This window comes from Myotis nattereri, assembly GCF_964212035.1.
Source record: "Myotis nattereri genome assembly, chromosome: 1".
NCBI lineage: Eukaryota > Metazoa > Chordata > Mammalia > Chiroptera > Vespertilionidae > Myotis > Myotis nattereri.
This window is the reverse complement of record NC_138075.1, coordinates 220400670-220425543: the sequence shown is the minus strand read 5'-3', so window position 1 is coordinate 220425543 and position 24874 is coordinate 220400670. Positions and strand designations below refer to the sequence as shown.

The window sequence follows — 24874 nt, the reverse complement described above, 5'->3', positions numbered from 1 at the left end:
CGGCGGGGCCCTAGTGCTCCGGTCCACCTTTCTGGCAGTTTCTGTGTCCCTTCCTCTGGCAGCAGCTCCCCTGCCTTCCCCTCTTCCCGCTCCACTGCCCGCAGACATCCCCGCCTCCTTGTCTCTGCGAGTCTCTAATGAAGAAGTAATCCCAGAGCCGGTGGTGATGGCCGGCCCACGCGCTCCTGGTGGGGCACCCCTTGAGTTCAGGGAAGTGGAGCATGGAGGCCGTTCTCTTTGTGATCACAGTGGGCAGTGCTGGGCGCTGCCCAAGCGCCCTGGGCGCACTCCACTCGCCATTTCGCGTGGGCCCGGTGGTCAGGGTGGGTGCGGGACAAGGACGGCCAGGGCCAGCGCTCCCGACTTAGCTTCCAGGCCTCTACGCCCGAGGATATGAGGGTTGCACGCTGCAGAGAGGACTTGCTCCAATCTGCACGTCTCCACTAGCAGGGCCCTCACTCAGCACGTAAACCAAATTGAACTTATCTAATCCACTTGCCTGGCCCACAGTTTAAAGGCCAGAGTTGAACCCTTGATTCTTTGCAAATGGCTCCCCCATCCCAGCCTCACTCCTTCCCTCAGCGCTGGGTAAGTTGGCGCCTTACTAAGGGTGTCTTATTAAAATGTGAACCACCACATGTGTCCAGGGTTGGGAGTAGGGCATTGTATTATGTCAACTAGCCAGTGAAGACCTCAGTAATTGTAGGGACAACTTGATGGTACTTTGCTCAGCTGATGTGGAGAGTGGGTTGGGGAGAAAGCAATGCAGAATTCTGTTTCAGCACTTGGCATGTCATGCTATTCAGAACAGTTTTAAGTTTAAGTACTATTATGTCTTAACTTAACAAAAAGGGACAAAATAGCAAGTGAGTTTTATGTCTTTGGGGGAAAAAAAATCCCTATGAGGAATCTACTAGTATAGAGTTTTCAGAAAATAGTTTACTCAGTGATGGCGTATACAGTTCTATCACTGACTCATTAAATATAGATTTCAAACACAATCTTATAAAGTCAAAGTAAGAGAAGGCTTACTTCCGTGAAGGAGAACGTTTAAACCACAGCGAAGCCTGGTTTTACTTGACATGATTGGAACCAGGGCAAATTTAGATCTTGACCTAAGATGCCAGAGCAGGGGTTGTGTGACTCTTGAAGGAAACTTGGTGCTGAAATCTGAGCAAAAAAACCCCGTCAGGGCCTGAATACTATTTGCATTATTGCCCCAGCTAGTAGTTTTCACTTTACAGCCACAGTGGGGGGGAGGGGGGTAAAGGGGGCTCCCTAAGCTGCAAAAGAAGAGTTTAGTTTTCATACAAACATAGAATTGTTGGAAGGTAAATGCCTATAAATGCAAGTCTTTGAAGTGCAGGTCTTTTGATGGCACTTCCTTCTTTGCCTTAGGAAGTTCAGACACCCTGCCACCTCAGGAGAGAATTTGGGATATTTAAAATTTCTTCCAGAGTAGTATTAAAATATTGTTCCTTTAACTTTTTGAAGGGAACTTTTTTGGGGATGTGCCTAACAATAATAGCAGAATTCCTGTGATGTCAACATACATATCCTTATACAAACAAAAGTTGAGTAATCTTGATTGTAGGTCCTTGCTTTTTATCACTTTGAATATTTCTTGCCACTCCCTTCTGTCCTGCAAAGTTTCTATTGAGAAATCAGCTGACAGTCTTATGGGGCCGCCCTTGTAGATAACTGTTTTTCTCTTGCTGCTTTTAACATTTTCTGTTTGTCTTTAACCTTTTGCATTTTAATTATGATGTGCCTTGGTGTGGGCCTCTTTGGGTTCATCTTGTTTGGGACTGTCTGCTCTTCCTGGATTTGTATGTCTATTTCCTTTACCAGGTTAGGGAAGCTATCGTTTAGAATAGAAGAACTTATAAATAGATTCCCAGACAAGAAAAAGCTAAAGGAATTTATTACCACCAAACTACTATTACATGAAATGTTAAAAGGTCTTCTTTAAGAAGAAAGAAAAGATTAAAAATATGAATAATAAAATGGCAATAGATACATATCTATCCACAATTGAATCTAAAAACAAAATAAGTGAGCAAGCAGAGCAGAAACAGGCTGATAGATACAGAAAACATTTTGATGGTGCCTAGTTGAGAGGGGTTTGGGGAATGGATGACAAGAGGTGAAGGGATTAAGAAGTACAACTTGATTATATGAGGCTGTAAAGCATAGCAGAATCAATGATATTCTAATAACTGTGTATGGTGTCAGATGGGTGTGAGATTTACCAGAATGATCACAGAGTAAGTTAAACAATGTCTAATCACTGGAGCATAAACCTGAAACTACTATAACACTGAATGTCAACTATACTTGAAACATAAAAAAAATGATTAAAAAATATAAAACTAAGAAACGAAAATTGAAAGCACTCCTATACATGCAAAAAAAGAGCACTTCTTGTGACAAGATAATCCGTTTTCATGTCTCATGCCAGCAAGTAGGGACTCTGTAAACTTGTTGATGATCATTTTAAAAAATTCCTACAAAGGTTACCCCTTTATATCTTTTACTTTGCAAACTGCTTTAGTCATTGGAACTGATCTTTAACTTCAAGTTCTTATTTAGTTTATGTTTTTAATTTTTAACTAGCTATTGATAGAAATAAAGTGGGACTTTCATTTTCTTTTTTGTTTTCTCTCAGGGATTTGAATGGAAATAACATCACACGGATTACCAAAATGGATTTTGCCGGCCTTAGACATCTAAGAGTTCTGTAAGTACGTTCTTCTGTGTTTTGAATAATTTTCTTTCTTTTTTTTTTAGGCTTGCATATTTTGAATTGTAACTGGTCTCAGTATTAAAAGCTGTCCCAATAACAAAAACATAAACATTTACAAGGTCTTGGTTTTCTTTCTTTTTTAGTTTATCACTATACTACAACTTTTATTAAAATGTAGGCTTTTATTTTAAGGTTGGATGCAGGCCATAGAAACAGTACTGTAGAAATGGCCTCAAGTGTTTGCAATGCCATACCCTAAGTGCCTTAGACATATAAAAATGTAGAATAATTACTTTCACAATATGAATAAGTAATGTGAGACATTTGATGCACTTTTAGGATTTCAGATTTACTAGAAATAATTTAGGTGGGTCTGCATTTTTACTACTAATATAGAAATGTTTAGCCTTTTCTGTCAAACAACACGCATATAATTTCTAAAATTAAAATCAAACAATCCAGCTTTCTACAGAGTTTATGATGGGACATGTTTTTTTTTTGAAAGTACACTGGTCATATTTTTAACTCTTATATTTTATATCTCTGTAGCTTTTATAAAATTCTTGTAATTGAATTACTTCTTTCATTAGTGAGTTAAATTAGTTCTGAGTGAAACATCATTTGAGGTTCAATATAATGTAAAATTCTTTTCCCCTCAGGTTTGTAAATATTCCCCTCACAGTGAACATATACTTGGATCATTGTGTGTTCAGTGTTCTTCTTTTAAAAGACACACTTGAACATTATGAATGCGTCCAATTTCTGATGCATATCCATAAGTTAACTGAACTATGTGTATGATGAATTATTATATATTTATTCTCTTAGTTAAGACCTCAGTTGAAAGTCAGTTTACTGAAAAACATCCATCGGAGCTGCAGTGCCATAGGTTGTTTTCCAGAAAATACTGTGCTTTATGGTGGAGAGTTTTTTGGCCAGTGGATTTCATGTCACTGTTAGGATTTTTTCCTAGAAGTTTTGGGGTGTGGATGCTATTTCTCCTCCCTGACTTCTCTCAAAGATATCATCATTGCATTTGATATTAAATCTCAAACCAGAGCAAAATTTAACTTCATAAAGAGAAAGAGAAAGAAGTTGCACATTTTAGTTGCTGAATTGAAACTTATTCTGACGGTGAGGGCTAACATTAAGACTCCTGCTATATTTTGCATTTCAGTCAGCTCATGGAGAATAAGATCAGCACCATTGAAAGAGGAGCATTCCAGGATCTTAAAGAACTGGAGAGACTGTAAGTATTTTCAATTCCAAACTTATGACGACATAACTGTGTTTTTAAAAATACTTGAATTTCAAAGTCCCTGCCTTTAATTTCATGTCTTAGTCTTTGAAAGTTTATAGAAACAAGAGGTTGAATAAGTGGCTTTCAGACTCATTTTAAAAAAAAAGACCCCCTTTTTTTTTGCATAAATAGGACTAACTTGAAATAAAGCTAAAAATACAGACTTACTTTCCTGACACATTTACTCCCTTGATAAGCACTGCCTTGGTACTTTGAGATGTACATGGTTTTCTTATTGTTCATCTAGTTTGTTTTATTTGCTTATGTAGGAAGAAAGGTGGTCATTTTATTTGCATTCATGCTGAATTATGGAAAAGAAAAGTTTTGCTAATAGTATTTTCATTTCCATGCTGTCTCTTTGTGTGTCATCAGTGATAGTTGACAAATTATTTTAAATTCTTAATGATAAAGATTTGCTTTCTGATATTTAACACTGACGGTGAATATTGGTAATTACTTCTATTCACAATTGTATTTCATTATTTTATAGTGACTTTCTAAGTTTTTCTGCTGGAAAAATCATTTAAAGATTAACAGATATGGAAGTAAGAATTATGTCTTCCAAGGGTGGTTATTTTTTTTCCAAAAAGGGAAATGGAATTCAGACTTTAAAATACTTTTTTTTTCAGACACAAAATTTTAAGGATTGGTATATATTACCTGAGTGCCATTACTATATTATATCTACAGTGTGTATCTACAAAGGACAAAACATCTGTCTGTAATAATTAGGATAAATTACACACTTTGTAATTTGATGTATGAATTCCATTTCTCATATGTCTTGATAATTCAAGTTTAGTAGATTTGCATTTTAAGGGCAAATACAACTTTTTTAGAAGTAGCAGGGATTATTGTAATGTTTCCATGCCTGCTTTAATAGGTACTTTAGGTAAAAATAAAGCACTTATTTAAAATAATGAAATATTAAGTTAGTTTTAGGCATTGTACATTCACATTCACTGGACCTAAGGGCAAAAGTTAATTCTGTGTAATTGTCTCTAAATAGAAAAATGCTTGTCAACTTCTAAGATATGTGTAAATATATAGGATACATGTTTATCACCTCAAGTACATTAAACACAGAGATGCCTAATTTATTTTACTATAAAATTGTATCCATGGTAAATCTTACAATATAGGGAATATTATTCTGGAATTAAAAGTACATTTAAAATCACTACTTTGAGGTTGTTAGGGAGAGAGGAATAAAAATAAGGCAAACATTTCGTTAAATTTATAAACGAAGTTCGTAAGTTCATTACCTATTCATATATAAAAATACTCTGAAAATATTTATTCTTTGATTTCCTTCAAAGGCTTTTATGAATAGCTAATACCTAGTATCTTGTAAAGGTATTTTAATGCATTCATTTAAAAAGAAGTATCTATATAATTTTAATGTTTAGTAAGTTGAATACATAATTTTAAATGATCATTTAAATATTAACAGTTTTTTCATGAATAACTTAACTAGTCACCACATGGAAACCTATACGTTTGATTCTTAAACAACTTTCAAATTATTGTGGGAAACTTAGTGGCTTTTCAGGCAGCTTCTATTTAGGTTGTATAGTGAACATTTTCAGAAATATTCTAACATATCAAACTTTTAGAAACATTACAACATACCAAACTTTCTCATTATTTTTTAAGCCACTCCAGGGTATCATTTAATCTTTCATCTTGAATAAATTAACTTTTCTTAAAAATTATTAACCAGATGCCATATGATCTGAAATTTGATTAGAGTTGTAAGTAGGTACTAGTTTTTGAATTTGACCTCCCCTGGGAATGTCACTTCATCGCAGAACAATTTTCTGTTCTACTAAGATGTGATCAGATGTTGCAGAGTGGGAGGAGGATTTGTAATTTTGAATGAAAACTAATATATATGCAGGACTTCTTTAAATCACCCAGCTGTTGGCCGAGAGCAAATATTTCATATTTGTGAGGAAAAGCTGAGAAAATTCCTTTTGTTTACAACTGCCAAGTCCATCTGATGGAAGCACATTGTTATCTGACAGCCAATTCATCTCCTTGGGACTCAGGAATTCAAAACCATTTCTTAGGAACATTGTGGATACACTTTTTAAATATTTATTTTTAAAAATACATTAAATGCAAAGGCAGTTTTGCTTAAGAATGCTTGCATTCCAGTTAATTGTGCAATAAACTATTTAAAATTTTTTTAGTATATTATATTAAAAAGTAAAAATAAAAGAAGCTATCCAGGGAGTTCTTTAATAACATTTTTATGGCCTGTGGTATATATCCTTATTTTAGTTGGTGGTATCCTTAACATCACAGAAACTGCCTTTTTTTTTTTTTTTAAGCTCCAAGTGTAAGAGAAAGGAAATAATCAATGAGTTAACTTTTAGCTAATTATATGTTGTATGAGCTTACATGTTTTTTTGGCAATTTAGATGTGAATTTTTAATGGAAAGTCCAGATTATGAAAAGGTGTATGATTGCAGATTTATGTTGTAAATGCCATTCATACAATATTTATAGTAACTTAATTTTCATTCTTTGTGAGAAGAAAAATAAATAAATAAAATTAATTTTATTTGTGTGCAAGTTATGGTTTTAAGTTATTTTTTTTTCATTTTAAAATGGTAAAATCAAAGCAATTCCAAATGATGATTGTGTGTATTTTAAAACTATGAGCTTTTTTCCCCATTTTATTTCATGTTTATAGAGTTTTATATCTAGAGAGAGAAGACAAACCTGAAAACAGAAAATAACATCTGTGCCTTTTTAGAAATCCAACTTTTAATCTAATACGAACCAGGGTCATGTTGTTAAGTTGAATTAAATTTTATCATAGAATGAGCAAGTCATTATTTGTAAGTCAAAGCATTATAGTTAGAAGAGAGGGATTTATTCCCACCTAAAAGAATCAATGACATGTAAGACTATTAGTGAAAATCTCAAGTAGATAGATATTAAAATCTACCCCCCCGCTCCCTCTCTCTTCACACTTCTCTCTGTTGTGTAGAAAACAATATCAGATGGTATAATCATCATCAGAATATGCTTATGAGTCATTGTAAAAGAAATAAATTTTAATCAGGCTTACACAGCATGAGCACACATTACTTCGGTATAGACAGTTTCTGACTGTACTCCCGGAGCTGATGAGGGCAGCAGCACCTTTTCCTGGGTGCTCTGTGCTGCCAGTAGTGCCTGCACATCTGGGATGAAAATGAAGCCGTGAGAAGGTGCCCCAGGTAGATTCTATTAGCAGGTCTTATTGCTTCATCAAAATGTTCAAATGAAATCCAGTGTACTTGCACGACTAGTTATTAATTAAGTGCAATGGAAATTAATTAAGGAAAACAAACTACAAATAAGCTACAGTAAACAACTGAAACTTTTAGGAAATATACTTTTTTTTTAAATACTTCACAGAAGACACCTGTATATATCTGCAATAAAGTCTCCATTTAGAACTGTCAATTCAAGGTATTTCTTGGCTGGTACATAATGTTTTAGGGTCAAAACAATCACTTTGGGGCCCAGGACCTTTGTGTGCTGGGCTAAAGTTTTGTTGTTCACTTACAATTTATGGGATTATGCTATAGTCCTTAAAGTTCTAGTTTAGGCCTTTTAAGGAGACCCAGGCCACTTCCGTGTTTCATTAGTGAAGTTCATCTGCTTTAGCAAGTTTCTTAATAACACAAATGCAAGGGCGTGAAAAGGTCTTTGAAAATGTTTAAGGTTGTCAAAAGAATATTAGGACATTTTATCCTACTTGCAATGAAATGCTTAGATGCAAAATAAAATACTTAAAGGCCTAGATTATGTTAATGACAACCAATCACATACCATAGAAAGCCTGGGACATTAGACTTTTCATTAACTTGACCCTCAGTTTATACCCTCACGATAAGGAAACTGCAGAAATGAAAAAGGCAAGGGCTGGGACTGCTCTTCGTTTCTTACCAGTCCCGTGTAAATGTGTGCTTTTCAAACCAGGATTGCTTTAAACTCTCCAAGTTGTAGACTCTCTGGGTGCGAATTGCAATTTTCCTACTAACTTGGTCATGCGTCCTGAAAATATGATAGTAAAGCCATCTAAGGAATCCTGGAAAATAAACCTGTCCCCTTACTATTTTAAAGTTTCTACCAAGATGATATAAATGTACTCATCTTAATTCACAAATGTCTAAATCCCAGTTTAGCAGAGCCTAAATATGCCTCAACACTACACTGTCCTGAAAGGATACGTAAAAGGCACATCGATTATTATTTTTTTAAGGTGGCTCTGCATTTGTTTTTCTGCGTGCACACACCATTTATATGTAAGCCTGTGGCAGCCAGTGTGAGGCTGCGGCTGAGGTTTTGTCACAGGTCGTTACACATGAGTTCAGGTAGAGAAAAGGCTGAGGAGCAGGTCTGAAGGAGAGCACCCCTTATCCCTTGTTCACCAGGGAGGGGTAGGGAGTCCCTCTCCTGACTAATCCTGCAATTTGTGGGCAACACAGAACACATTCCTTTTCTTAACGTGGGGGCAGACTCACGTGCTAATCTCCTTGGAAAAAAAACGCAAGCTCATCTCAGAAGAATTGTTCTCTGACAACTTTACACCCGAGTTTAAAACCAGTGCAGTGATTTTCTTGGGAAAGGCTCTTTGAAGAGCATATCAAACCTTAGAAACTGGGGCAGAGTATGTACACTGCATCATATAAAAATGTTCAAGGATGGACTCTGTTGCTTCATCTGTGATACCGATGAAATGTCCACTCGCACCTGTATGTAAGTGGTATTGAACTATTTTACATGACATTTACAGATGAGGGTCTCATAAGGCTTTACTGCCCGTGCAGTGTTAGAAGTGTAGCCTAACACTGAACCCATCCGACAGCGTTTCTCATGCACCGTTTTTATGGGCCTTGAAGTTGAGCGGTGGTGAGAAGGCCTGTTTGCTCTTTGGGGGCCGTGTTATAAATGCTGAAGCAGCGGGCTGTGTATTTTTCCCACATCTGTTTTGGGCCCATCCTTTGTGACAGTGTTTGCTACATGCTGTGTCTTTTATACGTCTCCCGAAACTAGTCGTTTACTTTGCACTGTTACAATGTATGTGTGGAAGCAGTGAAGGTCAAATATTTTACATTGACTTGTCTTTCATTCCTGTTGGATACCTTTCTGCTTGAAGTATGCCTTCTAGACTGAATATTCCAATTTTACATGGAGTGAGAGGCTTGCCTACATAGATTTCACATGGCTCTCTCCCCTCCACCCCCGCCCCCCGGCCCAAAGCAGTTTTTTTTACTGCTGGTCGGGAAGGAATATTGGTGAAAATGCTGTCAGAATGAGAGTATGGGAACAACAGGGCTGGTTTGGTATTAATACCAAACGTTGGTACGTTGCTTTAAGATAATATTTGCAACAAAAGTATCTGATTGTCCGACTTTCTGGGTCCATCCACTATCCACTCTGCTCAGGTGGATGTTCCCCAGCCATGAGCTACTGCTCTAGGTTCTGCTGAGGCATCTGGCCTTTCTCTACGCAGTTGCCTGGCATACTATGGAATGTGTCAAATCCTCATTGATTGTGCTGTTGGCTATGCTTTTTAAGCTGATACAGACGCTTTTCCCTCCTTTTAAAATCGGAAAGAATAGATAGGAGTGACATCGGAAACCCTTGGTTTCAATTCCACTGTGAGATCTTGATCAAATTGTTTTATCTTTGAAAACTTTAGTTTCCTCACCTTTAGGACAGAGTTGATTATTATATCTCATAACGGTGTGGAACATGATTTAAGTAAGATAATACATAGTTTTACAACAGGCTCAGTACTTAAAGAATTATGTGGGGTTTTTTTAAGGGTTATGTGTTTCTTTATATATTTCAAAATTTCCTATTTTTTCCAAAGCTCAGTTTAAGAATTATTTTATATTACGAATCTAATAAAATGTATATATAATGAATTTGACTTTTGAACATTCATATTTACTATCGTTTTCATTCTGACTCTTATCATATGGCATATGATTAGAAGAGATGTGAAGAAAGTACAAAAACCCCTTCAAGTTTCATTTTAGAGTATTTCTCATAATCTCTCTGAATATGCAGAGAAATACCAAGAACTAAAGGGCATGAAGAGGAAGCAACATTTTTACTACTAAGTTTTGATCTCTCTACCATCTATATATATAAAAGCCTAAGCGACCAGACGACCGGATGACCGGACGGTAGCTATGATGTGCACTGATCACCAGGGGGCAGATGCTCAACACAGGAGCTGCCCAGATGCTGAACACAGGAGCTGCCTCCTAGTGGTCAGTGAGCTCCCACAGCTGGAGCACAGCTCAGCTGATGGATGGACACCAGATGCCAGGCTGATGGCAGGCAAGCTCAGCTGTGGCAGCACCAGCCTCTCCCTCAGACAGTCCCCCTGCAAGCCTGAGCAGCAGCGGCAGGCGCAGCGGGGCCGGGATGAGCCGGGGCGGCCTGGTGCAGCACCCAGGCTCAAACTCCTCCTGGCCGCCTGCGCTTCATGCACTACTTCGTGCTGTGTGGAATCAACATGGACAGCGGGCTGGAGCCCGACGAGCTAGTGGGTAAGGCTGGGCTGTGGCAGCCTGGATATCCACTGATCCCCGCAGCCCAGGCCAAGGGACCCCACCATGCACCGGGCCTATAGTAAAATATAAAAGATGAAATTATCAATATCATTGTTGAGATATACATTGTATATTATTCATCTAATGGTAGCTAAGTGTTAAAAATCTTTGCTTTAAAAAATGGAAAGATAATACATTTTGAAAAGACCAAGTGAAAATTTAACTGAGAAGGCATTTATATATGTGAAATGGGAGACTGTAAATGATAGACTGTCTAAGGCAGCATTTATCAAATACTTGTTACAGACCAGGCACGCTGCTAAAACACCTTATGTTTATAATTACAGGTAAATATGAGGCATACATTTTTCACTGGCTTTGGTAAAACTGTTTTCACTTCACATTTTGAATTGGGGGGAAGGTGGCGAATCCTGATTGAACCGAGGTGCACATTGAAACAATAAGAGACTATAACCTCTATCAGCGGGCAAATCGCAGGAGCAGCAGACAGGCAGTGTGAAACAATGCTTGTCAATAATGCTCAGGCTGCCCTTCAGATTGAGGTTGTGAAGAATCAGCATTTCAGAGGACAGCTGTTTTGGGCGATACAGACAGATCATTTACCCCACTGAAGGGCACAGTCAGAAACAACCCACAGCACAGAGAAAACAGTTATTGGGATCCCTCTCATTTTTGTCTTATGGAAAAGTGTCTCTGAGACTCATTGTCCACCTTTCCGAAGCCGTGAATCCCCGTCCAGAGGATTCTCAATCAGCCCTCAGATCTTGTGGGCAGATTCCATCCGGCTGGTGCTGACACAAGAGCTGGATGTCACTAAATCCGTGTCACCTCTCCTTGGATACAATTGAGTATCCTTGCTCGGAACAATAGGTAACTGACGCACCTAGTCTGCCCATGGAGCTAATGTATGCTGGCTCCTAGAAATCCTCCTCTGAGATACCCTTAATTCGCTGCATGCTGTTTTCCTGTTCGGGGACTATTGGGTTTTAACTTCTTTAACTCATTTGCATTGCAGTTATTATTATGACACTTGCATCTTCAAGCTGCTAGGAAGTATTCTGTGGCATTAAAAGAAGAGAGGTTACTTGTACTCCAGCTCTATTTAGAAATTGCTATGCACCTTAATAGTCTTTAAAGTAATTTTGGATTTTTTAAGTATCCTCTTCATTTAAGGATTTAATTTCTGGTCATGGCACAAGAAGTTCTGGTTACAATTTTTTTTTTCTTGATTGATGATTATGGAAGAGTGTCACTTTTTATTTTAATGTTTCTGTTTCCACTTATTCTTAGTATTGGTGGAAGAAAGAATAGAAGAACAGGAACCAGACGTGTATTAATACTCTTTTAAAGGAGAAAGCATGGTCATATTGCTTTTCAGTGCCTGTTACAACTTCACTTATCTGTTCTATATTGTATGATACTACCTGGTCTTGTAAGCATGGCTGGTTTAGAAATATTAAGATCATTCATAATAAATTTCATGGAATGATGATAAAGGACTTGAATTCAGAGAAAATAAATGTATTTTTCATTTTGTCTCAACTGTAGCTATTTTAAACAGATATTTAAGATAGTAAGCTGAACATAGAGCCAGTTTGTTTTTAAAGTAAAACTTGGTGGCTTACGTTTAGGCGGTTCATTCATTGTTAAGAAGTGGGCTATATAAGGTATGTTTTTCCCAAGGAAAGATTGGTGAGAAGGAAATTTTCAGCATCCTATTATTTTGAATCATTATTTAGGAATGCTTAGATTGTGTCCCTTTGAGAGGAGTGATAGGTTCTGGACTTGCCTCGCCTAAATTCAAGTTCCAAGTCTGCTATCTGTGCGCTGTGTGCCTCCCTCAGGACAGCAGTAATAAGAGCACCTACTCATGGGGCTGTCCTGGAGAATGAGTGAGATCATTCATGTAAACCTCTCAGAACTGTGACCATCACATAGTAAGCTCATGTGATGTGTTAGCTATTGAGAACCACTGGAAATGTGAAAATAAAAATTAAGAAGAAGACACTGCACCCCATCTGAAATATCTACTTTCTCACAATATCCGAAATTGTACTGATGTAGGCCCATCAACAAAAAGTCTAATAGCAGCTATCACTGCATTATATATCTGAATTTTTTAAAACATTGAATTCCTGCCTGGCCAGTGTAGCTCAGTGGTTGAGCATGGACCAATGAACTAGAAGGTCAGGGTTCTATTCCTGGTCAGGGCACATGCCCGGGTTACAGGCTCAATCCCCAGTAGAGGGCGTGCAGGAGACACTTGATCAGTGATTCTCTCTCATAATTGATGTTCCTATCTCTCTCCCTCTCTCTTCCCCTTTGAAATCAATACTATATACATCAAAACATTGAATTCCTTCCAGTTTGTAGATGGTATTAAAAATGGCAGAGGGGAGGGAGGTGGATGGAAGGGAAAGGAGGTAATTGCTCTATAGGGCACATGAAAGCAGGTGTGGTAGTAGGTAGGTTCATGGGAGAGCATGTAAAACCCAGGGCATATAGCTCAGGGAGCAGGCCAGAGGAAAGTTGGCCGAATTTAAAATACGTATGCCAGGGCTTTGCTGGATTCTATCACAATGCAAAAGGAGCAGTCTATTCTCATTCCTAGAACCTACTGAGTGTCAGGGAAGAAGGGAGAGAATACAAAGATGCCATCTTTATACTTGAAGAGACACAGACCAGTGGGAGTGAGTACCTATAATACAGCATGACTGCCTCTTACTTATCAAATGCTGTGGGGATGTGAGATTGCAGCACAGGAAGGAACTAACTACTGGAGGAATCGGGGGAGTTTCACAGAGGATGTAAGAAAGTGCCATTTGGAGAACAGGGAAAGCAGTCCATACAGAGAGCAGCCTCTGCAGGGACAGGGCTGGAAGGAGTATGCTAGAGCGGCTGGAGAATCATTGATGATGTTCGTTAGTCCAATTGTTTGGTTCAGATGATGAGAGCTCATCTCTGTCGTTCAGAAATACGGGCTGGCTCTTGAACAATGGGAGTCTTTCCAAGACTGGTTGCTTCCCTAGAAAAATTCTCATTACTACTCTTGTGAATCTTTGTAACTCACTTTTAAAAAAATATAACAAGTCATAAGTAAATAATATTTTATGACAATCATGTAGTAGTGGACTCTGAGAGCATTCCTCAGAGTCAGGCTCAGCAAATAAAAATAAATAGAAGCTTTTGTTGCACTTTAGCATTAACCTTGTTTTGTGCTTTATTCGTAACAATCCGTGTAAGTGGGGAATAAATGTACCCTTTCAACACTAATTTTACTATGTCCCCCTATTTATCTTGGCATGTTTTTTATGAGTATGTATTTTATTAAGTGCTGAGAATGTTTCCGAAGATGACCAACTTCTCCACAGTGTGAGTCACTAACGAAAGTTGTGGTTGCCGTCATAGCCTCATGGCATTTTAGAATTGGAGGAGGTTCTGAACTCTACCTGGCCCAACTTCTCACCTTGTGCAGGATTTCTTGTCACTACACTTTTCGCAGGGGGGAAAAGGAAATTGGGAAGCCTCTGAATGAATATGGGACACAAAGTTGGGAGTCTTAAAGGCAGATCATTCCATTTCTTAATATCTGTGATTCCTAGAATGGTCTTTCCCATGATCTACTTTCTTAAGAGTTATAATCCTTTGGCCATGTCTGCCCTCTGGAGACCAAATGTATAATTCTGCTTACACCAAGGTGACCATTTAAATATGTCACCATCGATTGATATGCCTTCCTTTACTGACTCCTGGACATTTATCTTTAAGACTTATGAAATACCTCCAGTTTCTTCAGTGTGACATTAGTTTTTGGGACTCCTTACCCTTTTCTAGTGCTTTATAGCAGGCTGTATGTCATTTAAGTGTGAATTTTGCATCAGCTTTTCATCATTTTATTCAAATTTGGGAAAAGCAGAATAATACAAATTCATTTTTATTGAAAGGTTAAATTGTATACCTGAAATGAATGAGGTTGGAGTATTCATACATCTAGGCTGGAATTGGCTCACTCTTTAGCGAGAAGAGTGCATGATCTAAAAGAACTTAGCATTGAGGGTCTTTCCAAGACTGGTTACATAGCATTGAGACTTAAATTAGTTAGAGTTGGAATCAAATTCTTTTCTAAAACATTGAAATCATTATAATATTAGCTAAACATTTTAAAAACATAATTTAAGCATCTGGGACACCAATTAGTAATAAGTCAGTATCAAATTCAGTCAAGGGTCAAGAACGATGGGTTCAGGTTTGAACTTTTTGGTTTCCCTTGGGTTTTGCCTATCACACTGACACTTTTGCACACATTTCTGCAACTAAATCAGGAGTAAGGAACATCTGGCCCACCGGCCATATAGGGCCCTGCAAAGTCATTTGGTATGGCCCTGCCCAGGCTTTAGGGGTGAGTTAATTAAATGTTTGACCAAATACAGCAGGCTAGTTTTAAAGTTGATAATTTTGTATGGGCTGCAAATGGTATTATAAATATCCAAATGGCCCTTGGCAGAAAAAAGGTTTCCCACCCCTGAACTAAATGAAAAGCTAACAAAATTGAATTTCATCTCCCCACAGTGCGTTGGCTGATAACATAGGCCTTTTGGGACAGTGTATGAATTATCTTAGGGCGCCACTTACTGTGATATTTCTGCTGAAGGTTGAACTCTCTCCTTACCGAGCCACCAGAGTCTGAGTCAAATCCTTTTCCATTGTGTATATTCCGGTTGACTGATATTGCGCGGGATGTGAGTGTAGCCCCAGTAATCATGATCTGAGTAAGCATAATGGAAAATTGCCTTAAAGACTCATATAGCAAAAGGTGTAACCAACTTTTGATTTGCAATGCTTGGATTCTCTTGAATGCCATTTCTTTCTCTCCTGCAAAACAGGATGAGGCATGACACTACCAAATCAAAGTTTCATTGTTGGGTATTTTCTGTGTAACATACGCTTTTTTTTTTTTCTTTTTCTTTCCCAAAAGGCGTTTAAACAGAAATAACCTTCAGCTGTTTCCTGAGTTGCTGTTTCTTGGGACTTCGAAGCTCTACAGGCTGTAAGTAGACCGATTTGGTGACTATTGCTCTGGGTAGCACCTTGTGTTTTATGAAATGTATTTCGGATTTGTTTCCGTGTGCTTTCTTGGAATGTATTCATCACTAGGTTCATGGATTAAGAGTTTGCCTTTGTTTTCAATGGAAATTTAAGGTTGGTTTCCCAGTGAATCCAGTGGTTTTGTTTGCCTAGCATTGACTTGTTTATGAATGTGTGATTGTGATTGCATCATTCTGGTTTGCTCATGTGATGCTGGGGAGGAGATGTATCTAACTTCTCTTTGAACACTTGATTCAGTTCTGATGGGAAAAATGACACCACACTTCTTTTTTGGGGGAAGTTGGCCTCGTTTCCTTATCAAGTTAGGGTTCTGAACGTTAGCTTTTTAAACATTGTTTCTGTATTATAAGATATTCAAAAAGGACTGAACATTTCTTCTTATATGTTCCTTTTAAGGCCAGAATTCCAAACTTCGCAATCTGAATGACTAAGGGTTTCGTATCAAGTATGTCATTGAAGTACTTGGGAAGGGGTGTAATATGAGTTTTAGGCAGGATCAGTTTTTCCTCCCTGAAATGCTTGTTCTCTGACCTAGTATATAATAGTGAAAACACACTTTTGAAAGCTTTTACAATTAGATTTTCAGCCATGGGAGTGATTTCGTGCAGATGGGCGATAAACCACAGTGTTGGGAAAATACATCGCAGCAATTACTAATGTTCACGGATGTTGTGGAAAAACTGTTGGGCTGTATCTGCTCAGGATGGCCCCCGCCGGGATGGTGGGAAGTCTCATATGGTCGTGTGTGTAGGGATTGCTCTTTTCTGAACTTGATTCTGAAAATTCAGTATTGTTGTCAGTTCCAGAAGAGGGGAGACTGTCCTTCCACAGCCCTGCCCCCAGGGGAGCCAGGATCTCTGTGGGGACCTCCCGGTACCTCAGCTCACTATAGAGAGAATCTCCCCAGCAGGAAAGGTGTGGCCCGCTAACAACACACCTGATCTTCCTCTAGAGTCTGACTTTCCCGATACTGTACCTGCAAGGAGAGCCCATCACCTAGCAGTATTTCTCGGCTTTGTGTTCCCTGCTGGTTAATTGACTCCGTTAAGTAAATTAAAAAAAAAAAAAATCAAAGAAAGAAGCCCAGAGACTGCCTTTTTAAACAATAATTCTCTCTGGACTAGTTTTACCCAGGAAATAGGATGTAAGCTGTTTTAAAGATTATATGTATGTATATAAATTGATCCTTATCCTAAATAATAAAAGCCTAATATACAAATTGTCCCCTCGGGCAGTCGTTCGACCAGGAGTTCAACCGGGAGACAGTGAGTTCGACTACTTGTTATGACATGTGCTAACCACCAGGGGGTGGTGCAGAACATGGCAGGCGTCGGCCAGGAGAGAGTTTGTGTCCAGGAGAGAGTGTGCTGCCTGCCTGGCTTCTGTATGGCACCGCTGTGCAGCCCAGAGGCCCACACTGTGCCCTGGCCTGCAGTGTCCAGCCTTCTCACCGCATCTCTGCAGGGGGACTCAGGCAGAGGGGGGCACATGGGGGCCCCAGGGCCCAGGTGCTGCCCAGGGCCCAGAGGTCAGCTGGGACCTGCCCTTTCTTGCCAGACCAATATGAGTCACTAACTGCCCTCTGGAGACCAAATGTGTCATGCTTCGATCACTGGCCAGGCCTAGGGGACCGCACCTGTGCACAAATTTCGTGCACCAAACCTCTAGTCTTTAAATGCTTGTGCTTTGTTTCTAAGAAGGATCATAGAAACGGGGTTAAGAGTATTCTTTCTGCTTTAATTTTGGGTGATTGATGGGACTTGAAAGATTTGGGTTCAAGGCTAGTATACAGTGAGCACTGTTAAACTACCACTTTGCTAATTGTGTGCTTCTAGAAACAATTCACATTCTTTAGGAAAGTGTCCATTTCCTAAGAAGCTGTGAAAATAGAATTTAAACAGAATGACTGTCATTTAGCATTTAAATTATGAAGCCAAAGAGGTGAAGAAACTTAACACTACCTCTGAGAAACAGGAAGTTTGATTTTTTTAGAAGTACTTGGGTTAATTTTTTTAAGAGTCTTCATTTCAGGTGGTATAATTCAGTTCAGAGTCCTCTACCAGCCAACCATATTCAGTTATCATTTTTTTTCCTTTTCTTTTTTTTTATTTATTTACAATATCACATAGTACAATATCACAGGGGATTTTCTTTAATGGTTTGTTATAATTTTGTAACTTAAGCTGCTCTATGAATGATGGAGACTTCAAACCTTAAAGAAGTGAATTAAAGAAAGAGAACCCATGAAACTTTAAGGCAAGGATTTTCAGTTATTTAAAAGCGTTTTTAAAATGGGAAATGGTTAGCTAGGCAATGGGTCAGGGCTGTGATTTCCTGTATAGCTCCAAGCTCTCCCCTGGGGAGTGAGGGAAAGTAAAGTTTTGTCTGTTAGATGGGACTGGTTGCAAGTGGGACTTGACTGCTTTGATATTCCTGAAGTTAGCCCTTGATGGCTCAATGTTTACAATCCCTGGGGGGTTGACACCTGACACAGACACTGCATACACTTAGAAACTTGGAGGTGTCATGTTTTTCAGCATCTTCACATCAGGAATCTTCTTTTGAGTTGAGGTGCTGTTGTCTCACTTGGATTCCATTTAGTGGCTTGTTAGCAGCGAGTGATCTTTCTCTGAGAGGATTACTCACAAGCTACAGGAGACCAGTTGTTTATGATGGGGACCACTAGTTAAATTAAACAGCCACCATTAAGAATTGTTAATAAATAAAGGAACAAAAGCTTGGGAAGCCAACTGCCTGGTTAGTGTAATTTCCAAGAGGAAGGGCGTTAGTTCACATTTTCTTTAGATGATACAGGTGCCTACTAGCTCACCCTAAGCAAATATTCTAACACTTGGGAAAATGGGCTTCGGGAAGCTTCATTTTTAAATGAGCATTTTAAAGGATAGTTTTGTATGTAGATGTGTGAGCTGGAGAGCATTATGCTAAGTAAAATAAGTCAGTCAGAGAAAGATAAATATCACATGCTCTCACTCATTTGTGTATTATAATGAACAACATAAACCAATGAACAAAAACAGATGCAGAGACAGAGAAGCATTGATCAGATGCTCAAAACTCAGAAGGTAGGTAGGGGATGGTGGGAGTGAGGGGGAGAGATCAACCAAAGGACTTGTATGCATGCATATACGCATGAGCGATGGATTAGGACAACAGGAGGTAAGGGTGAGGGCAGGATAGGGGGGATGAGGGGACATTGGGGGGATAAGGACACATTTGTAATATCTTAATCAATAAAGGGGAAAAAATAAATAAAAATGAAGCTTCCTTTCACAGCCAGAGAACAAAGGATGTAGGATTTTTTGACAAATAACAGGGAAAATATTTGGGGACAGGGAAAGTATTTGACTGGTTATTGCATGTGCATATTAATCGATCCATAGTTTCCCCATTATGTGATGTAATAAAGGCATACACATCTAGAATTCATGAAAGAAACACACTTAGAATTTAATTTCTCGTTATAAATGGTTGCATAATGCTAATTGACATCTCTCTTTTCCCAAACCTACTGTATCTCTAATCCTTACTTAGGACAGTTTTACAGGATATATAAGCAATGAAAACATTTACAAGTTTAATACATTGTTCATACACTGATGTTTGATTTTTATCATTGTTTGCTTAAAGCTACTCTGATGTACTGGAAATGGCAAAGGTGGGCAAAAATAGGTAAATAATAATAAATAATGCAATACTTACTTAAATAATAATGCAAGGATAAACTCTGTTTCTCATACTCACAACTGTAAGCCTACTTCTTCCCACCCCTGAGTGTGTACATATTTGTTGCACTTGTGTAATGACTAATCACCGTTTGACTCTTGGCTGAACATGAGATGCCAGGGGAAGAGCACACAGACTACCCTTTGGACTCTCAGTGCAGTCTGAAGGGAAGAGAGGGCGCACTGTATATGAATTATGATTCGGCACGGTTGGTTGCTGCTAGCGGCCAAATATGCTTTTCCTTTGCTGTCTGCTCCAATTTCTCTTTGGACGGGTTGAGAGAGCACTACATGTTCAGGTCAAGATGTTTGCTCAGAAATAGTAGTACAGTTGCAGCTGTGTTTGTTGGAGCAAGAGACTAGTTTAAATAGCATTACCATTTATCCAGTCCATTAACAGAACTCTGTAAAATAATACCAACTCTGCATAAACTAGAGGACAGCGTAATAAAATTACAAGCACTTGTTGACAGATGGAAAGTGTAAGTGGAGGGGAAGTAGAGGGCCTTAGGTTGGAGGTTAAAAGAGACAACGCATAGTTTTTTTCAGGTATGTAGATACTCCATCGTCTCCTTGGTTCCTCCTCCAAAACCGAAGTTGCGTTTTTGGTATCAGTGTAAGGAGTGGAGAAAATTATGTTTAGAGCTATCTGGAGCTGGTTAACCGACAACTTTTTCAGTGGCTTTTGAAATGGTCAATTACGATTGGTTGAAATGTGTGAGTAGTAGTTAATTATACATATGAGTAGCATATACAAATCTTCCTGAGAAATGTTGCCTGAAAGGTGACTTACTAGGGAGTGATTCACACTTTTCAACTTGAGTTTACAACTACTAAGCTGGGCTTATTAGAGAGGAATTTCACTGGCAGCCCTGTGGTGGAGTATTTGGTTATAAATATTTGCTTTGTGGTTTTCAGTTTATTTCTTTCAGTATTATTATATTTACCCAGGCTTTGAGCATAGGCTTAAGTATCCAACGCATGTAGCAAAAACTCATTTTTCACTTGTATCTACCAAAACAAAACAAAATTAACAAAAATAAATACATAGGTCCCATGATTCATTTTCTTTACTTCTTTGAATTAAAGTGGTTTTTGTTTTTTTTTAATTTCTCGTTCATACGTGGCATTTATTATACCCCAGGGAGCTTCAGAGCCATGAAATCATCTAACATTATAGATAGTAATTTTAAATCTAAGGACTTTTTTATGCCCCAGTGCAGGGGTCCTCAAACTACGGCCCACGGGCCACATGCAAATACAAATATTGTATTTGTTCCCGTTTTGTTTTTTTACTTCCAAATAAGATATGTGCAGTGTGCATAGGAATTTGTTCATAGTTTTGTTTTTTTTTTAACTATAGTCTGGCCCTCCAACGGTCTGAGGGACAGTGAACTGGCCCCCTGTTTAAAAAGTTTGAGGACCCCTGCCCCAGTGACTAGTTACCTGAGACAAATAGAGTTTGGCTGCTGAATTTGATTGATCAGGCCCACTTATTTGCTATCATATAGGATCTCAGATTCTCAAAGTTGTTTTTGATAATAATAATTGGACTTTTTTAGAGGGAAACATAACCTTTTGTTTTATGATGTTAGAAATGAATTTGCAAAGTATAACAAATATACAGTTAAGCAGTCTTTTTTTTCCCTTTTACTTAGTCCCATAGAAGGAGCCTTAGTTTTTGATTTTTAATATTGATAAGAGTAACACATGTTCGTGTCAAAAAGGCTTAGACAATTCAGAAAAATAAAAAAGAGGAAGTCGAAATGATTCTTTATTTCACCACCCAGATATAACCAGTAGTATACTTGTCAACTATTAACTTAGTTGTCTTTTTCCATGCAACGCGTATAAATGCTGGTATACATGTGTTATGAAAACATTTTGTTTTATATCCCCAAGGTCTAGTATAAGGCTTGGCCTTTAGAAGGCTCTCAGTGTTTGATGTATTGAATTCAATCGCTGTGGGCTCAGGGTTTGTAACTTGCATGAGCAAATAGTAACACTGGGAAGGCATTATGAATAATGGAGAACCAGATTCGATGTAAAGGATATCTTGGCTAATTAAATGTTTAGTCCCCTTAAGTTTTCAAAACTGTAGGAGGGTTTTGGTAGACACAGCCAAATCAAAATGACCTATTTTTCACCTCAGCAAAAAACATCTACCCCGATTTAACATAATACTGTACTTATATAAAAGGAACCTTCCAGTTCTCTGATGTCAATGCAGTCTCAGAAGAGTCTTATATTTAAGGATAGAAGCGGAATACAACCGCGGAGACCAAGTACAAAGTCCCCTCGAATTAATTTCTGCCAGCTCTGGTGAAAGCGCGGGCGCCCGGAGGCGTCAGGTGCCACCGCTTCCTGCGGCATTGTCCTCTTGGCCGGTTTGGCCCCAGCCACCATAAATCCCACCGCGATTGTGCAGGAATTGCAGGTTGCAGTTGCTACGGTTACCGTTGTCCAGCCAGATCGACATCATTACTCATCTAGGGAGCTGCTGTGAGAGCTGCAGCCGCGTGTGTGTGCTAGAGCTGGGGCTGCCCAAGAGCTCAGGGGCGGAGGAGAAAAGTTCCTCAGAGCTGGCAGTGCCTGTGTGGCCCTCCCGCGCGAGGAGATGCTACCTGCTTTGTTGGCACTGGCATTTTGCTAAGGGGAACAGGTTGACTCTTTAGCTTTAGAAACAAAGAACCAGTAAGAGAGATAAAACTTACAAAGTGTTAACTGGACAGTGAATACAAAAAAAACAAGGCCCCTATTATTAACTAACTTATTAATCAGTATCTGGGCCCAAGGGACTCTCTTCTTGCCACTTTAAAAAAAAAATAGAGATATATGAGGAGGGTTTAATTTAAGGAGATTACATAACCAAAGATTTGTTTATAAGAAGGTGGACAAAAGACTTGATATGGGGGTATCTGCACCCATGTCACAGTGGCCATTCCCATTTGCTATGAAAAGGGGGGGGGGGGGCATTGAATAGGACTTGCTTTTGATTTTGCTTTTAGAGCAACATGTAATCCTAGGATTTAGAAGTTATGCATCCCATGGAGATTAAGATTGTATTTGAGATTTTGGCCAGGCCTCATGTTGATAGTTTTTACTTCAAAGCAATCTCCATTAGAGGACGTGTTGCTGGAGAAAGTCACAGCTTTGCAGGTTTCTGCTCTTGCCCGCCACAGAGTTGTCTACGAGCATGAAATCCACAGCATCGTTCAAGGCACAGGAAAGTCAAGTGCAAGGGTCTCTCCTACTCCCCTGTACTTGTCTAGAGGGCTGCTTTCCCAAATGGGAAAATGTTTCCATCTCCACCAACAAATACCCGTGGCATACTAACCTGAATCTGGAGGACACAGTGATGCATGCTGGGGAGAAAAAGTGGCATAATATTCAACCCCACATAATATGTGGTGTCTGTGGGCCTCAGCCACGGCTAACATATGACTTGTGATATGTACATCGAAGCATAGAGAGTTCATCTGTGAGAGTGATTGTGTTTCCTGAAACATGGATTAAAGTATGTGGTTTTCACATCAAAAAGATGCCAATGGAGCCACATCATCAGGGGGTATTTTAAAATTTGACTGTAAGTCATAAAATTGCTATTGCCATCTCAAGAAGATAGTTTGGTGACTGACGTTTACATAAATATTAATTTTAGGAAGAGGGGTCCGCAGCATTTTCGTTCTCTTTACATTACGTTTTAAGACACTGAGGTCAGTTACTTGATATTGTGAGAGCGGTGGTGTAACGCGCTGGCGATTCGGGGCCTCCTCAGCCATTAGTGGCTCGGCTGTCTTGGGAAATAGGTTGACTCCTGTGGAGTCCAGTTTCCTTTTCTGTAAAATGTGAAGGATCCTATTTACCTCCTGAGGATATTCCAAGTGATAATTTCGATTCTGTATTCAAAAGAACATTGTCAACTTTCAAGTATGGTAGGAATTGCATTTGTATTATCGTCATCCTCTCATTGCAAACTGAAGTAAAAGTAATAGTCACACAGAAGTCCTTGCAACTTGCCCACAGTCAGCACATCACCCCTTTCTTGCATTTATTCTCAGTGTAATAACATATGCATAAGCATAGACAATTTTTTACTACTATAAATGAACATAAGATGTGCATTTGTACCATTTTATTTCTCCTTATTTGGCCACATGAGGTATATCAAGGCCAGACTGTTCTTAATAAGATCTCTTACCCTCTCACAGCTGATGATTCATATAGTTTTAAAATTCCTATATAAAATGAAACGGGGATGGAAACAGAGGCTGTGACCCAGAAACTACTTATGTTAGTAACGTATTTAGGTTGTTGTTTTAATGATGTGTTTTCCTGAATAGCACAATGCAGGAAAAGTACGAATTAGGATATCTGACTAGGCTATTCTGAAAGTTAAGAAGATTTACATATGTTGCTAAAGAACATTTTTATCGCTAATTAAAAATTTCAATTTTTGAAACAATATAAGATAATTTATCAATGTAGCTTGTAACATGAAAATATGTTTTCATCTATGGAACATTCTGTGATCTTGAATAAACATCACATGACTTAAAAGTACATTTTTAGACTAAACACTATGTCTAAATGCAGTGCAAATTGCAAACCTTTTAACGCTTTGGATTTAAACAACATAAAATAGGTTTGAGCCAGAAGTTAGTTTCGTTTTGTTTTGTGTTTTTTTTTTTTAACCTAAACATGAGCTTCGCAGTCAGATGAAGGTGGTGTTTGTCCCTTCATTACCTGTTGCCCATAACCAAGTTAGTTGCAATCACTGAATTTTTTTTATAGGGAATATCTGATAAATTGTGATATAAGAAACTTAAGGCAGCAATTTAAAAAAAAATGCACAAAAAAAACAATCCTAAATTCTACAGAAGGAAGCAAAGTAAAAAGTCCTGTCGATAGCAACAGCCAGGGTCTAGGGTCCGACATGGCTGTGTGAAATGTTATTAAGAGAACATCTGTGCCTCCCCCACATGAATGTGTACAGCTAAGTATGGCAACTGGATTCAGTATTTAAAAAAAAGAAAAGAGAAATAAATAAGTCTGGAAACAGAATGGGAAAAGATAGCTTTGCCCCGTCATGATAGGTTCCTTCTACCAGTGAGAGATGAAAGCTTGAAGCATGTGAATAGCTGAGAACCACAGAGAAAGGTCGATTGCTTCCCCTCCAACAGTTCCAATTGATTGAAAAAAAGCCTAATTTAAAGTTCTGTTTGTTCTGTGTCTTAAACCATCAGGATTCTCTTTTAGGACCGGGGAGGAATGCTCGGGCGGAAAAAGAATCTGAGGATAAAAAGTCATTGCAAGCCGACAATTGTTCCTAATCCTCACAAAATGCTGGAGAAATTAAATTTATTCTTTATTGCTCCAAGTGTTA

General features: G+C 38.6%; 1 protein-coding gene across 3 annotated transcripts in view; it reads left to right on the top strand.

Moving 5' to 3' along the window:
* Nucleotides 1-24874, top strand: part of SLIT2 (slit guidance ligand 2) — a 358036-nt gene that overhangs the window by 2902 nt on the left and 330260 nt on the right. For all 3 annotated transcript variants that reach the window (XM_081083273.1, XM_081083272.1, XM_081083271.1), the window contains exons 2-4: nt 2669-2740; nt 3924-3995; nt 15615-15686. In XM_081083273.1, coding sequence (XP_080939399.1) covers nt 2669-2740; nt 3924-3995; nt 15615-15686 — 216 coding nt within the window. The remainder of the gene's footprint in view (nt 1-2668; nt 2741-3923; nt 3996-15614; nt 15687-24874) is intronic.